The sequence below is a fragment of the Bactrocera latifrons genome, unplaced genomic scaffold (genome assembly GCF_001853355.1).
Source record: "Bactrocera latifrons isolate USDA-ARS-PBARC rearing strain unplaced genomic scaffold, ASM185335v1 scaffold_48, whole genome shotgun sequence".
Classification (NCBI taxonomy): domain Eukaryota; kingdom Metazoa; phylum Arthropoda; class Insecta; order Diptera; family Tephritidae; genus Bactrocera; species Bactrocera latifrons.
In genome coordinates this window covers 630349-647739 of record NW_017537134.1, presented here as the reverse complement: position 1 = coordinate 647739, position 17391 = coordinate 630349, and the positions used below count along the sequence as shown (strand labels likewise).

Here is a 17391-nt window from a genome sequence, read left to right as displayed (position 1 = left end):
ATGAAGCCTTTTGATAAAATATATACTATAAATATATAAATTAGATACTTTCGTCCAACCTTACTGCAGCTTTTGAGAGCAAAAAGTATTCTTTCAATAATTTCAGCTCTTTTTACTAAAAAAAACCGTTATAATATGACATTAAACGCTATTATTTGAGACTTTAAAGAATGCTTTCTTGAAGTTTAAGCTCAAATTCTACATTTTCCTTACTAAACGGCTCAATTACCCAGCTCAAAATCGATTCCTCTTTTACGTTTGAATTATGCTTGAAATCACTAGATACAATTCAATTACATGCAAATGATTTAGTGTCTTGAATAGCTTATAACTTCGTACTTATGACACATATGGCAAATATAAGTATGCACGTATGTGCCTCTAGCACGTACTCTTTCTCTATCAAGCTTGCTTCCGTCGAGCTTGCAGAGTATGTTGTACAAGCACGCTGGTGATTTTGCAACCATAACCCCGAGTATGTCAGCTAAAGTTAGCACTTGTGTTTGATGTGCTTTGCCACTATGTAGAATGATCGAATTTGATGGGTGCGGACAGGAGAGAAAAAAAGAGAAAAGTGCATTAAAACTTCAAAGTATACATACATACGTGCATTTTAATGTAAAATTTGCGCACATATGTTGCGACAGGCCATAAGGGCGATCTCTTAGGGGTAATGCGCAAAATTTTGCAAAACGTTTGTGTGATATTCACATTTTCAAGCCACTTAGAATTCATTTCCAACTCGATGCTTTGCCCCTAGACGGAGATGCCGTACAAAAGCACATGCACAGCTATTACTGTAAGTGACCCTCAACTCGGAGACATGCATCTAAATTTCCCCTAGTCTATGAACAGTGTTGAGCTGATTTGTCGGTGAGTTTTTGCAGTTCGTGGAAGTGAAACTTCTAGAGTCTTATCAACTGTCAGTTTGAGTTCTTAGTTTGAAATTCTTACTTATATGGTAGAAGAATAAAGAAAATCAAGAAAGTGGAAGTGGGGAACTCTTTAGCGTATGTGGAGAACTATAATTAGTAATACTTATTGATAGTTTTTAAGCTCAAATATAAGAGCATCTCCTTTTCCTTGATATTTCCAACGCCTCCTATGAATGCTTTATTTTCAGTGTGTCGGAAATACTTCCAGATCTGCCACGTATGCTGTTTGTTATTTATACCCTAAACAGGATATACCCACCCAGAAGAAAGCGTCAGACACCCTATAAAGTATATATATAAATAATCAGTATGCTGAGTCGAATTAGCTATGTCCGTCTGTTTGCCTGTCCGTCCGACCGTCTGTATATATACGAACTAGTCCCTCAGTTTTTAAGATACCGCTTTGAAATTTTGTAGACGTAATTTTCTCTTCAAGAAGCTGCTCATTTGTTAGTACTGCCGATATCGGACCACTATAACATATAGCTGCCATACAAACTGAACGATCGGAATCAAATGCTTGTATGGAAAACTTTCTCGTTTTAGAAGATATATTCACGAAATTTGGTGTAGCTTATTTTTTAAGGTACTAACATAATCTCCGAATAAATTGTTCAGATCGAGATCGGATTACTATAGCGTAAAGCTTTCAGACAAACTGGACACATATTTACTAAAAGTAATGCACCCGTGAAGGGTATATTAGCTTTGGTGCAGCCGAAGTTAATGGGTTTTATTTTTATTTTTTATATTTTTTGTTTTTAGCCTTCATCTTAGTAAAGAACTCACGAAATCTTTATTTGCAAAGAGGTTTTCTTTTAACATTCTCGTCAGAACTATCACCCCTGAATATAACTCCCTCTTGCATAATTCGGTATTATTTTTATTAGAGTCAAGATGATCGATAAGCCCAAATATATAATCGCATTAGATTTACTAATAAACTGCTTTTGGTCCCAGTCAAATACGGATTTTCTGCATAACACACAGACTTTTTGCACTATCCTCGTAGTGTAACTCATAAATGAAATTTTGTATATGTATGTGTGTGTTTTAGCAAAACTGCATAGCTTCAGAGCGGCGCTGAACTTTTATATTTCTATATTTCCGCACATATTTTTTCAACAGCTCAGCCAATATTGTGCATGTATATATGTAAGTACGGCTTAAATGCAGCTGTGTGGATGTGTTTTGGTAAAATTATGTCAACATGTTGCCAGCTATTCGTCAAATGCCAGACAGGAAAAAACCGTTCCAACGTACCGTCCTCTAGCAATTTAGGACAAGGGTAGAGCTGCAAGAGAACTGGCAAGCGGAAGGCTAAAAAGCAATGCGGACATTACAACGGGCGAAATGGGTATGCCTGGCATCAAGTGATGTCAACCATGCCACCGCCATAACACATATACAAATGCTTGCGGCAGCGAGCTCAAAGCAAGCGCTATGAGATAATCTGCTGGTTGTGCATTTTGAGCACTTTAAGCTGGCTGGCCGAATGGCTGCATACCGCTTTGCTGGCCGCATAGATGGATGGCTGCAGATGGATGGGTGGCTCGCTGCTTGCATAGCTGCATGAATGCCTGATATAAGGCTGGAGAGCTAGTGTTTAAGTGTGTCCATGTGTATGCGGATAATATACGAATGTATGCATGTTGCCTTGGAGATGCTTACTGACTAACGGCATCACTTTTCAATGACGCTTTTCACACATATGCATACATGCAAAACGTACATGCAGTTGAGTGTTTGGAGGAGTGCTTGCAATTCTACTTGTTAACATGTGTAAATGCGTTGTAAGTGTGAGTGAGATTTTCAAGCTTATGAAACGTTCAAATGTGTTAAGCCGCAATGTGTGGGTAAATATGGAGCTTTCAATGTGGCGCTTGAACACACACAGAAACTTTAATTTAATACAAAGCAAACACCGACTTAGTTATTAGTTTCAACGATTTTATTATAAATAAAGCTGCAGTTAATCTTTAAGGAAAGTGTAGTGTGTGAACGTGAGAAAAATTCAAATGAAATCTGTTATTGTTATCAAGTTTCTGTGAAAACTAAACCTAAAAATAAGTTATTGATAAGCAAACATTTACATTTTTTTCTTTCAAATAAAATGACTGCAACATTTTCGTTCCACTTGCTTGAAAGTTGACCAGTAGACAAAACCCATGAAGTTAGTTTAGATTACTTCGCTTCTATTGATTCAAAATCCACGAAACTTCTCGAAGCAAAAAGCTAAAGTCATACAAAAATCCACTGCAATTTCCCCATAAATCATCTTACCTTCCAAAACTTGTGAATAAGGAAAGCACCCATATATTTCAAGAAGTGGACTGCGTAGATGTTAGATAGTCCCAAACAAACAAATATTCCACGTGCAGGCACCCGCCCACCACTTATGTTTCCGTTACAAAATTTATGTGCCACTCAACAGGTTTTCCGTCCGTAGCCTTTGAACGTTTTTAGTAGTATTTGCACGCTCACTTAACTCAACTTTGACTCTTTGTGCCGCTGCCGTTATGAGCTAGGCGCGTGCACGACATGGCGTATGAGTAACGTGAAATGCTATACGCAGAACGCCGTGATTGGTTGCTGGCTTTGGCCGTTTAGAAGCTGCGAAATATATTTTGGCTGCCAACCTTTTTCCTGCGGAGGTAGGAAGAGCGCGAAATTGTTTTTCCTTACAAAGCAGCTCGAATAAGACATACCGGAACACTGCAGCCTGATTGAAATTGCATTCAGCTAAGGGCTGTTTAGCACCAGCGGTGTTGTGGGCGTTAACTGAAGCAAAGACATTTTGATGAATTGTGAAATTGGAAAACGGAAATATGTAATAAAATTGCGTTGAAAATATCTTATGTTGATTTATCTGGCTTTTGACAATCAACGGTATAAAGACACTTACTGAATGTAAAAATATATTGTATAAGTATTAGGGTGCTTCAAAAATTTTTTTTGAATTTTTTTCAACTCTTTCCCCCTCAAATGTTAGTGAATGGCAAACAAAACATACTCCCTCAAGCCAGGTGCATATCTAAGGGATCCCAATTTTTTTTTTTTTTTTTTTTTTTAGTTTTCCATACATTTAACATAGGAATTTTCGTTTTTTCATTCAAACTAAAATTTCGCCAACTAATTTTCGTTTCTCAGAAATAACCATCACATATTCATAAAGTTGATTTTCCAGACTTTAAAAAATTTCTGCGATGGGAAAGAGCTAAAAAAAACAAGAAAAAAAGTTTTTGAAGCACACATATATAATATATGTTTATAAGTTGATAATCGAGGCTGGCAATAAAGACACGGTATTAAGGCGGCTATGATGACCAGTAGATGAACATAGCTTCTCAAGTTATTCCTCCTAATGCTTGATAATATTCAGTCCTAACACCATGGCATTTTGTCTAATCTGTGCAGCCTGCGAAATAAATGCGTGGCACATAATATGCAGATTTTCAAGATATGTCAATACCTTGTTATATGTATATAGTAAAGATGATATTTTAGAGACAATTTTTAAAGGACATGAGAAAACCCTAAAGCAACTTCTACAAAACTGAAGCATTCTCGCATTTTGAGGTGGCATGGCTTTAAAAGTCAGCTGTTGTGAGCTTACACAGGGGATTTAAATTATTAATTTCTAAATGCGTTTTAGTTACAAAAAAATTTGAACTTCCAGATTCGGATTTGGCGTTGCAGTTCTTCACCAAAACGCCTGTTAAAAACTCATAAAACAGTAAAAGCAATTATAGTTTCGGTAAAGTATTTTACGTCTCAAATAGTGCAGACATAACTAAAAAGTCGTTGAATTTATTAGACGTGAATTTGTGAAAACTTTATGAAATTTATAAATTTGCCTTTTTCTCTGAAACGAAACAAAAATCTCACTTTACTTTGTGAAAACAAATCAAATTGCGCAAATCAGTGGATTTTTCCATCAACAAATAGGTTCATAAAACAATAAACGTAAAATGATTCTAACTCACATGAAAATGATGTAAAAATACCGCGTCGATTGAAAACACAAAGAACTGCAGGCACACTCCTTTTTTTACTATTTCATATGTCAGAAGTGCAAACATATTTCCATTATTTTTCTAAAAATTTGCGGCGAGTTTTTCTGAGTGCAAATTCACACGGGATTAATGTCGCACACTATGCCACGTGTTATGCAACAACTAGGTGAAGAGTATTCGGCAAAGCTGCAGTATATGTGCAAATCCATGTGTGAGTGAGTGAAAGTTGAAATAAATATGATGTGAAGCTAGCTAGGCACGTTGCAGCCCTTTCAACTAAGTGCTAACGTGTGCGTCTGACTGAAGTGACAGCTGTAAATCTTTGCTGTGCCACACACACACATTTAACAAATGTGTTAGCAAGAGTTTTTGTACCAAAATGGTGCACTATTTTCTATAGGGCAAAACGTAAAAAACGAAAAAGAAATCAAGGTTGAAATCACTGAACAAATCGCTGCTAACATTTTTCAGACTTGTAAAAAAGCAGGCTGTCAAAATCTGTGCTCACATACGTTATGTGATGGCATTTTGACCGTGTTAACAACGTGTTTGCAGCGCGATTGAAGTAATAAAAGTTACTGCGGTATATTTCAATGCTTTTCAGCGCGATAGTTATGGTTAAAAGAGCATATGTTATTTCAATCAATTCAAGTGTAGCGAGTATATGTCTAGATATGTGCTTGTGTGGGCAAAGGAAAAGTTGCTGCCTTGCAGTATTTAAAATTATTTATGACATATGTGGGCTTTTCGTTGAATAAAGTAGTTTTTGTTTTATATGTGAGAATTTATCAAAGAAAATAATTTTATGTGGACGAAAAGCACGGTCTGAGGCAGAAATATAGAACTCGCTAATCTTCGCTCAGTATAAGCCACGCTAAGCTTAGGTTAATATCTTGTCTTACATTGTTGTTTTGGTTCCTCGTTTCCGTTGCATAATTGTATAAAAACATAAAATAATTGCGTATTCAAAAATTGCTTGCATAATGTCCATGAAAATCCAGTCAAGTATTTTTGTACCAACACCTCTCCTTAGGGCTTCATGCTGCGATTGGTTAGTGTATTTCAACTTTGTGTGCTCGTTCGTTTTGTGTTGTAATGGCAAAATAGCGATAATGCTCCCCTATTAAGAGAGAATTTGGCAGTTGACCCGCCGTAAGATGCAAAATGTTTAAAATGGTCGTAATTCTTCTGACATTATTGTTAACTCTTTCATCACACACACTCATGTTTCAATGCTGGCGGAAACGCAAACTGATGACTTAAAGTTGTAATTAGCTGGTTATTCAAATTGAAAGTCCAAAAAATTGGGTAAAGCGTATATCAAAAAAAAAAAAAAAACTCACAATTTTTAAATTAAAGCTAATAAATCATAAACATTTGAATAAATTATTGTAAATTCATGTACGTATTTTTCATATAAATTTTGTTGTGTTTATATTTTCTTATGTCTCCGACTTTTCTGCAGATAAATTATCAATTTGAGAGAGCTACTAAGATGATCTGTTCTATCACTTTCTTTTTGTTACTTTGCTATCACTTTCAGGGTGTTCTCTTGTCTCTTTATCCCTTATATTATTATATTTATATCATTAATTATAATAAGCCAATAATGTTTTGAGAGGTTTCTAACGTATATGTTAATATATATCTACATATATTTGAAATATAAATATCTTTAGATACGCAATATTCATTTAGCTTTTATGACCCAATTTTCAAGCGGAAAATGTTTTTCTTCCTATATAACGCTTTGACTAGCAAATCGATTTTATAATTTTACACTGAAATTACACACAAAAACATAAGATTAGCGACATAAAAAGGAAAATACAAAACCATATTGATACATAAGCTTTTCACGGTAGCATTTTTTTAATCAAATTAATATGTAGTTATAAAATGGTTCAGCAGTGCGTATACGTAACATTTTGCTCACACATCACTTTCCCCTTGAAACATTTCTAATAAAAATGCTGAAAAATTAAAATGTGCACAAAGCAAAATACTTTTATATACTCACGCGTTTGATAGCAAAAAAAAAAAATGTACTTTCGTCAGTGCGTATACGTAACATATTATCACACAACATTTAAAATTCTTTACCTACATATACATCCACAACGGTGACCATTTTTTCCACAAAAGGGTATGCGCTCTTAATTTTTTCGGTCAGCGGTTTGCTCTTTTGGTCAGCGCCATTGTCACTACAAGAAATATAATTAATTTAATTGCAGTTTAATGATACATAAGCATAGAGAGTGAAAATGCGCGATAAATCAGCAAGTTAAAAAATAATAAAAACGAATTGTCAGCGGTAATTAACAGTAGATACAATAATGAAAAAACGTCGTACATATTCATGCAGTCAAGAATGAGAATGAATGAAAGAGATTACAATAGAGATGGGTGAAAATGTAATGAAAAGGAATAAAATTTTATTTTCAGTAATAACAGTAAGGATTAAAATGGAAAAAGTATTACCCTCGAGCTAACGTGGATTGCTGTCTTCGCTGAATAACTTATATTACACAGAGAGTAAAAATTGCGAAACTTTTTCACATTTTACAAAACCATTTCACCTTACATGTTTAAGTGATAAATGAGGATATTTGTGCGAAATCTGTGTTTGATTTTTAATACTCGAAGGGAGGGATATTTATACCCTGTATAGGGTATATTAAGTTTGCCACGATGCCCTATAAATATACATATATATTGTCTTATATATAATTATAGAAATATCAATGTGCTTGTTCGCCTGTATATACCGGAACTTGTCACTAAATTTTGAGATATTGATCTTAAATCTTGCACATGTTCATTATAAATATCATAGAGCTGCCATGCAATCTTCGGAACTCAATTTAGGTTCCTGTTTGGAAATCTTTTGCATTTGATAATTCACGACATTTGGTTTATTCACATCGGACTACCATCAAGTTAAAGGCTGTTTACGCTTTTATACAATAAAGTATGCACCTGTGAAGGGTATCATAGCTTGGCTGAGAGTGAAGTCAACGTTTTCGCTGTTTTTTTTTTTTAATACATAGCAAAGATTACACTTACTACGGATAAAGCCATAAATCATTTCCATGTACATATATATGGTGCTTTATTGCAGCGTTTGCTAAAAAGAATAAAATTGATTTCTGTATTACATATATTCAACGTCAAGGAAAAAGTAGTGAGATAATAAGATTTCTTACTGTTGGAGTTTACATCCCCCTGCGGGTAGGGGGGATCCCTCTGTTGTTGTTGCTCAAGCAACAAATGTCACCAGTCATGAGTGGGATTACTATGGAATCAAACTGGTAGTAGCCAAAAGTTACAAAAGTCATAGCAAAGACTTAAACATGGTGCCACGGGGAGCAGTTAGCCCTTGGAGGAAGCTCCAATCTGCTCATTGGGTTTGGCCCTTTGGGGATATTCGTGGTGGCTGTGGTTTAAACCTAAATGCAGGCAGGGCATTTGGTCTAATGTGGAGTCGCATTGCGGCCGGGTGCCGGACCCAGAGTACGACAGAGGTTTTAGGTCGGCCTCGAACCCGACCAAGGCGGCTTAGGGAGTCCCACCCTAACCAATTGGAACCAAAGTATAAGTGTATATGCCAGCACTCATGCTTTGGTTCTCCAAGGTATGGTGCAGGTGCATGCACTTATGCTTTGGGGCGCTGATTAACGCATTGTTTTGATCTATGTGCTTCTAGCAATAGAAAGCACCGTGGGGTTAGGCCTTCGCAGGCAGGAACTCACGTAAAACCACAACGGACTCTGTTGGAGTTTACATCTCCCAGCGGGCATTTCCCCCCGTCAAGGTATGCCTGTCGTAAAAGCGACTAAAATCCATAGGAACTGTGTCTTTCAATGAGTTTCCTTCTAACGATACGACGTTTGAAGTTCAAGCGACAAAGGTCACCAGTGGGCGCTCAACTGGTAGTAGCAAAAGCTACAAGGTCTTTCCCGAAACTTTAAAGTGGTACCACGTTGTGCAGTCTGCTCTTGATGTTTACTCCATTCTGCTCATTGGGTATAGCACTTTGTGGAGATACGTGGAGGCTGTGGTGTAAATCTGAAGGCTGGTAAGGTTGAAATATTCAATCCCGTGTGGAGTCACACTGCGGCCGAGTGCCGGACCCACAACAAGGCAATAGCTTTAGTAGGCGTACTTCGGCAGGTACTCACGAAAACCACAACGATTGCTGTTGTAGTTTATATTTAAAATATATGAACTGCTCTTAAATAAACAAATTATATATTATTGATACATATCTTAAATAAACATATTATATATTATTGATACATCTATCTCAAATCAGAATTTAACTTTTCTAACGAAAAGCTTATAATTTCCGTAAATTTTATATTGATCCCAACAAAAGCGAAAATAACAAACTATTAAAAACTTCAATTATTAAAGCGACTATTTGAAAGCCTGCCAGAGTTTAAAGGACTTAAGATATATTCTCTTCACACACACATACAGATATGAATTAGCAACACACACATGATCAAAACGCCCGCAGATTGTACTCAAATGCAGCCACAATTGCTCTTACATTGAATACAAAAGCAAAATTACAAAAAAAAAGGAAAATAAAATAAAGCAAAGAATAAAATAAATAAACAATAAAGCGATGTGTGTGCTTTGCATTTATCTGAGTCAAACTGCTATTACTGTGTGTCGTATTTATTTTCAGCTGTTATTTCTAAAGCAAACATTTATTGTACACTTTTTTATTGTTTCTGTCCAGTGGCCACAGTTGCTATTGCTGACTGTATGACTGCCGACGGTTAGTGTGCTGCTTCCAGCACGCTGGTTGCATTGTGTGGGTGCAATATTTGTCTGAAAAATTGCATTGCTGATTAACTTAAAACACTGTCTGACTTTATGGCGTTGCGTATTTTGTATTGGTGTTCAGAAAAACGGTCGGCGTTGAGGTTTTCTTTTAGCATATTTTATTTCATATCTCTTATATTGCACAGGAGTGGTGTTGAGTTCAATTTATTATTATGGAGAAAATATTGGTATTATATTTAAACAGAATGAATCAATCCATATTTTTTATAATACTTGGCATAAAACATCGCTTTACATGGGATAAATTTGCGTTCAAGCCTTTACTTGTTTTTTATTCAATTAAATATGTCAGTTATAACTCATCAACAAAGTGAAGGCGCATTACTGCCATCATAGTATTATTATTTATTGAAGACGCCATTAACGTCAATGTCAGAAGTGATATATAATAAAAGTAACGATGTAAGGAAAGGTAAAATCACAAAAAACTCAGGAAGTTGTGCCAGAAATCGAATGTGACACTTCAGACAGAATGTCAGAGCACATAAGCATACGCAACACTTATGCACACAGCTATATGAGCGAGCTCATGCGTCACGAAAAATGCAAATTTAATTTCACTCAAACCATACATATGCTCTTGTATATAAAAATTTTTACATATCTACATAAAGACAACGCTATATATGAACTGTTTAACTTGTAATCAAGCAGTGGAGTGCGAGATAAAATTTATATTGAAAATCAATTTAAATATAAATTGCGACAAAGCGTTTGTATATAAATATGACATTACTTATACGCCATGTCCGACATAAGCAAATTTGACCCTTATATGAAGGAGTGGCGAAGATCTCAAGCAAGTGGTGTGTATGGCTAAATGCATAGTTTCTTTCTTCAGAAGGTTTCATTTAATTTGCTAAATTTAAAAAAAAAAAAAACAACTTGCCAAAGGCTTGCGCACGTGTAAAGGTAATAAAATGTGAATGACTTGAGCGCCGAGGAAAGCAACTTGACGCCTGTAAAGCGACGATACGAAACACACAAAATTTTACAATGGATAAATTTTCAAGATAAATGAGTTGCAGAACACACTGACGGCAGCAGCTCGTGTGTGGCGACCCAACATGCATAACATTTGATTTCCGTTTGTACTTATGACTTTTTAAAGATTTCCGCACTTAAGGGAAAGGATTTTGACTGCGGAAATTTATGTGACTAAAGGAGGGTTGTCCGATTGCGAAAGGCAGAAGACGGTGCTACTTCAATTTCAAAACACACACATACTCGTGGACAAAGCATGTAAAGAAACAGTTTTGAATTGATAAATACAGCTGTGTGTGTCGTGCAGTGAATGCAGCAATTGTTGCTGCACTTGTAGATGCGGATATGAGTTTGTGTGCGCACGCTTGAGTTTGCATAACAACTTGTAACGTACGAATGTGCAAACAAACATCACAGCTCAACATGTGAGCCAACACTCAAGCGACTCTGCATTATATTTGTATGGGATTCGAAGAACTAAACGCCCACTGGAGTTGAAGTGGAGATAAGCAAGAATGTCAGTTACAATACGTATACACTCAAATTGCACTCAGTAATAAGCAAAAGTAATTTCTTTTATGGCAGCTAACTGCTGGCATGAAAATTTCAAACCTCTGGAATCGGTTCTACAATGAATGAGGATGCAGTTGAAACCTAATGGTACTAGTTGAAAAGTTGCGTTGGTTTAAGGCAAGCGAGAAACTGTCGACACTGAAAAATAACTAAATTAAATAACGAAAATTTTGTTGAACTTTTATGAAATTTTTTTTTTTTAATTTTAAAATTTCGGGTTTATGGTTTTATTGGTAGAGTGCGCACTTAGTTAAGCTCAGTTTTCATTTAAATTACTTACAAATGGTTTCGCTTACGCTGGTTTTACTCAATCAATAAATGTATATTTTCCTACTCCTAAGCGCTAAAATCAATACAGAATTTAATTCAGTCTCAGACTAAATCACTTTGGTTGCAAATAACGACAAGTTCTGCCATACTTTCCTCAAGTTTTAACTATACATCAAAGAAGAAAGAAGGCTCTACAGCTCTGCAAAGCATCAAATCAGCTGCTATCAATTCAAGTTAGTCTGTAATTTCTGCAATTCTTGTTAACTTTTAGCTAGTTTCCTCTAATAAAGACTATAATTTTTTACCAGATCTAACAAAACGATATTTGGTCAGCAATTTTAGTTTTTTGACGAAAAGTATATATATGTATATTTACACTTTAACGTAATTATCGGGAACTTCTACGTTTCGTTATCAAGGCTCAATCTAGTCTAGCACCAGTTACGATGAGCCCACTGATTCAGGATGGCCTTCAGCTCTCGCATCGAATTTTTTTTTTTTTTTTGATGTCTTCAATGAACACAGTTAGTAACAAGAATAGCCAGAAGTCGCATGGAGCTAAATCTGGTGAATACGGTGCTTACTCAATGATATTTGTTGAGTGTTTGGCCAAAATTTAACACAAATACGTTTAGAAATTTTGTAAAATTCGACAAACACTACCGAGATCGACTGATGTAATCACATCCCGGTTGACAGATCGCGCTAATTTTTGGATTCATAATTTAAAACAGTTGTACCAACCGAGAAAAGTAAATTTACCTGCATTCCATATAAGCGGGAGATGAGAGGGGGAAATGAATAACTCCCTATACTTTCTTGACAGATTGTACTTAGGCCCTTTTGTATATAATTAATTTTTATTCAAAGAAAAACTTTAATTTTTCTTCTCTTCTTCCTCCAAAAGCAATAATTCTGATTACAATGAAATTGATATGGATTATTTCATTTTAACTATGTAATTTGCTTTACACACGAAAAGTCTAACAGCGACAAAGCAAAAGCAAAGAATTATGCGGGTGTATGAATTAGCCCCCACTGAATTAACCCCCATTAAATTAAGCCCACCACCCCAAAATGACTTAAGCCCCACCAATTTTACAACAAAATTAAAAATGGCGGAAAGTGGGCCTAAAGTAATTATCGTGGGGATTAATTCCTTTTTTTTCGTGGGGATTCTGTCATATAAGAACACCCACGTTTGGTGGGGGTTAATTCAGTGGGGCCTAATTCATACACCCGAATTATGCTAATTGATAATGCCAGCAAATTTATGAATATCTTTAGCGAATTGTCAAGCATATGCTCAACACATACAGTTATAAACTTTAACTTAAATTGCTATTTTAATAATGAAATTATTTATTTCAATAACTGGGTGCTAATATTTTGATCGAAAAATCGATTACAGATTCGAATCAGATATGGAGCAACTATAAAATATCTTGTAATATTGTTGTTGTATTGGCTATGTAACGAAGCAAACTAAAGCGATATTACGTGTGCAAGTGCTTTGGCATACCCTAAAATCGGTTTATAATTGTTGTAAAACTACTCTGCGTATTCTGCTTGAATTTAAATGCTAAAATCAATAATTAGGAAAACATTCCCTTCATTGACATAATAAATTATATTTTTATACCGTCAATTAAAATGTTTTATATATTGACTGATATATAGATATCTATCTTCTACTGAAAACCCATTAATTAAGAGTTAAACTATTGAAATATTGCCTAAAATATAAACTATTTACTTACTTTTCTCAATATTTCACATTTGCTGGGTGACAACAGTACGAGTATATTACGTATACGCCCCGTAGCGCCTCATGCGAACCTGCAAATGCAACCTAATATATGACTATAAAGCAGCATAGAAAATAATTAATGCCTTCTTAATTAAAATATTTTGGTACGTCTATATAATTTCCAAATGATGAGCCAGCCTATCAATCTAACTGTCGGTATTTTCGCTATCTGACTTACAAAGTGGTTATTCCTTGCATGTCATCACCATTCCAACGCTAATTATAAATATTTGATAAGCTAGTAACCACAATGCCGAAAATTATTATTTTTTGTTTGTGAGAACTACATATACATACATATATGCTATCTGTCCATATATATTGCTAAGTTGGGAAATAATAGGAGTGTAGGGTCACATGTGTGTATGTTGTTTTGAGGGCAGCACTACCCACTATTCGCTGTAGGAAAATTGCTTTCAATTCGCCTCTCAGATTGTCACTAGCACTGATGTTGACATCACCGCCTCTACACGAACACGGGTTAATGTAATATTAGCATGATTTGCAATTTATGAAAAAAGCTTCCAGGTTAAATTACCAACGCCAGAGGTGGTGCGCTTTTGTAAAGGATTCCAGTGAAGTGAGCAAACAACAAGAATATTAACTAGGTACATCGTGCGGCCAACAGTTGAGCATCTCTGTTTTTGGTCGCTGGTTTGCAGCCACGCCATCGTCATTATTCGTAGCCACGGGCGGGCCTGAGTTCAAACACACGGCAAATTGTGCGTTCACCAGAACCACGCGCCAAAAGTGACATCAACTATGAGTATTCAGTTACTGTCAGTTTTCTGTTAGTTCTGCTGTTGTGTTTTAGACATGTGAATAATGTAAATAACGTTCAATAGAAAGAAAATAGGGGAACACGAATACTGCTCTCGGTTAAAGCTCGTTTAATTAATTAAAGAAAAAATGCGAATAAGAAGACAAATATGTGTTTCAAATATTTTTTACAATATGGCCACTATCAATTGTCAGTAAGTTAGTTTCGCTATATTTCACATTATTAGACTAGGGACCTCTTCAGTAGTTGACAATTTTCGATGGCTTATCCGCAAAAACAAAAACAGCACCGCTTTTAAAAAGAATTTCGCTCCAGGCTTGCGAAATTAGTGAGAACGAAAACCATTTATTTCCAGTAAGGTTGAGGACTTTGATAAATTGTAACCGAAGCGATGATAGAGCAAGCTCTATGGGCCACTTAGTTGTATACAAAACTGACTGGGTTTAGTCACATCACTTGCGCATCTCCTTCAAGAAATAATGTTTTGTATTTCTTTTTCCAACGGATGTGATTTCTAAAATGTGGTTATAAATCATGCAAAAGATTCTGATCTTTCTCTAGTTCTCCTTGAACTTAAAAAAATTTATAAAATAATATTAGAGTGGACTTCTTGCAATATTAATTTAGATGGCACCATTTATTTACATTAATTTATATGCTATTCTTCCTTGCAGATATGAAGATATGTACAACAATCCTACGAAAGGCACCAATTCGGAGCATCGTGATGTTGTACTCGACATACTGTCCGATGCACGTGTGGTGGGGCCTCTAATGCAGACTGGCTTATTTCACGCCGATGTTAATCGACGCAATTATATGTACGTATTTGGACATAACAGCGCAACGGGACCGTATGCCCATGTGAGTATTGTTTCTTTTTTTTTTTTTTAGTATATTTACGAAAAACTTTGAGAAATGTAATTTTGAAATGTTTACTGCATCGAAGAAAATCTATTTCTTTCATTGAACTGACTAAGTATTATCTGCCTTGAAAACTGCTTGATGTTAATATGTCGAAGTTCTAAATTTGTCGCCATACATCACTTAACCTTCTAATATGCCTCACATTATTTTCTATGTATTTATTTCACTGGTACTGTATTTTGCCACACCATTAAACTTGTCGTCATGAATATTGCAAAAATAAACGTAATTCGCCAAATCGCTTTATTTACTTTTGGAAATCAATAAAAGATAAACTTGAAGTCATCAAGCTCGTTAAATCTTATATAATGTGCATTAGGGTGAGTCACTAAATCGAATATTTTTTCGCTTAATACTCTGACAAACTAGTTACTACACCACACTAACAAAGCCTCTCCAATTATGAGCTGTTAATTTTAAGGCGAAGGACCTCCGCCTTACAGTTATCTATTTTGTTTCCAATCACTTGTAAAAATATTTTAACCACACCCTAATATATATACATGCGTATATTATATTTTATTTGTCTTCGGTACATACTTAGATATGTATGTGTATAATGTAAAGATTTATTTTAATGTCTTTACCAAAGCGATCGAAAACAAAACGCTCGCCAGCTGCCACTGGAATAACTTTAATCAATACATGCGCTTCACGTGTATACACCCATAAATACATGTGTATGTACTACATGTCTATGTGATCATATATCTATTGTAGAATTCTATATGAGCTTGTGAGCTGGCGAATGTGTGGTAGAAACAAACAAACGCTCCTTTTTGCCCTACCGACAAAGTTTGTATCGCAGTCAAAGCGGAAGGACAAACGGCATTCAGTTGGAGACAAAAGCGTGGCATTTCTATGGAAATACCAATGGCAGAGCAAACAATGCGCGCAAATACAACAATGATACAGTTGCCCTGCAGAGAGTGTTGATATAACTTAATAATGAAAGCAAGCGCCTATTAACTTTGTTGTTTTTGTTTTTACATGCAAGTCTTCTGACAAGAGAGCGCCGTCTGCTAAAATAGCAGATATTCATAGTTAGCATAAATACTTTTGAATCAATTTGATACTAATTTCATTGTCGTGTTCAATAAATTATTTGTGGCTGTTATTGGAATTTTTTTGAGACGTCAAAATATCATTTTTTGCAAGACCACAAGCTAAACTCGAAAAAAATTTGCTAATTTTATTTGGTTATTCATTCATATTGTATGTACTTAACGTACTAAACATTCACAAATAATCTCGAAGTCTTCCAATGCATGGACCATGAAAACAACTATTTTTCAGAGTTTGCTTCTGAGAGAAAAATGTTATCAAAATAAGATGGACAAACTGAAAAAATCATACTTTCAAAGAGGTTCTGTTCTATAGATATATTTTGTCACATATACTGCACTGAAGTGTTTATAGTATGACTGTTAAGTATATTATTTTAAAGTTTACATAAATTTTATTTCCCAGAATCACTTTCTTTCTTTTCTCATCATAAGCTCAGTACCACATCATACAAAATTAGGGAAATTTGGTTTAAAACTAATTTCGAAGTTTGAAGTTTGCCTGCAGGGCCAGCATAAACTAATACGAACAAATTAAATTTAACAAGCGAGCCGAAATCCAACAAAGAAACAGGTCCCATACACGCACATACGGCGAAACGGCGACTGGCGCTAATGGTGCCGCCAGCGGTCTTCATTTGCTTGCTGAATTTTCGTTATTTCATTTTCTAAGAAGATGAAGCTGCTTAACGCTCGTTCGTTACTTCCGCGCAATTGCGGTTTGGCCAGAGTCAGAGGCTCAAACGGCTGTCCCGGTGGAAAATATTGCCCTGACTGTACGGATTTATGTGTTTGTTTGTGTGTGTTTTGACATTCTGGAGGTTGCAGTGCGGCATTTTCTTTTAAGAGTTTCAAAAAATACGAATGCACTTTTGTACTTTTAAATACATATTTCTCTTTTAACATACCCGTTAAACTAGAGCAACATTTGGAAAACCTATAGTAATTTTGAGGAGAACTCCAATTTCCACCCTGATTAACTTCATAAAAAGCTGTGTGTTCAGTAGTTAATCTAAGGGAACATAGTGGATCATAGAGTAGTTAAAACTAAAAAATTAGTTACTTGGAACATAAAAATTCGAATAAAATAAAACAGTCATTGCATACGTATGGCGTAAAGATGCCTGCAAACTATATTGACTTTCTTTGGCCCACAGAGCTTGTTTGGGGGGTT

The 17391-nt window shown here is 35.4% G+C and overlaps 1 protein-coding gene across 2 annotated transcripts in view; it reads left to right on the top strand.

The window, feature by feature from the left end:
- LOC108973480 overlaps positions 1-17391 on the top strand; it is an 83484-nt gene that overhangs the window by 35786 nt on the left and 30307 nt on the right. For both annotated transcript variants that reach the window (XM_018940778.1, XM_018940780.1), the window contains one exon: positions 14901-15090. In XM_018940778.1, coding sequence (XP_018796323.1) covers positions 14901-15090 — 190 coding nt within the window. The remainder of the gene's footprint in view (positions 1-14900; positions 15091-17391) is intronic.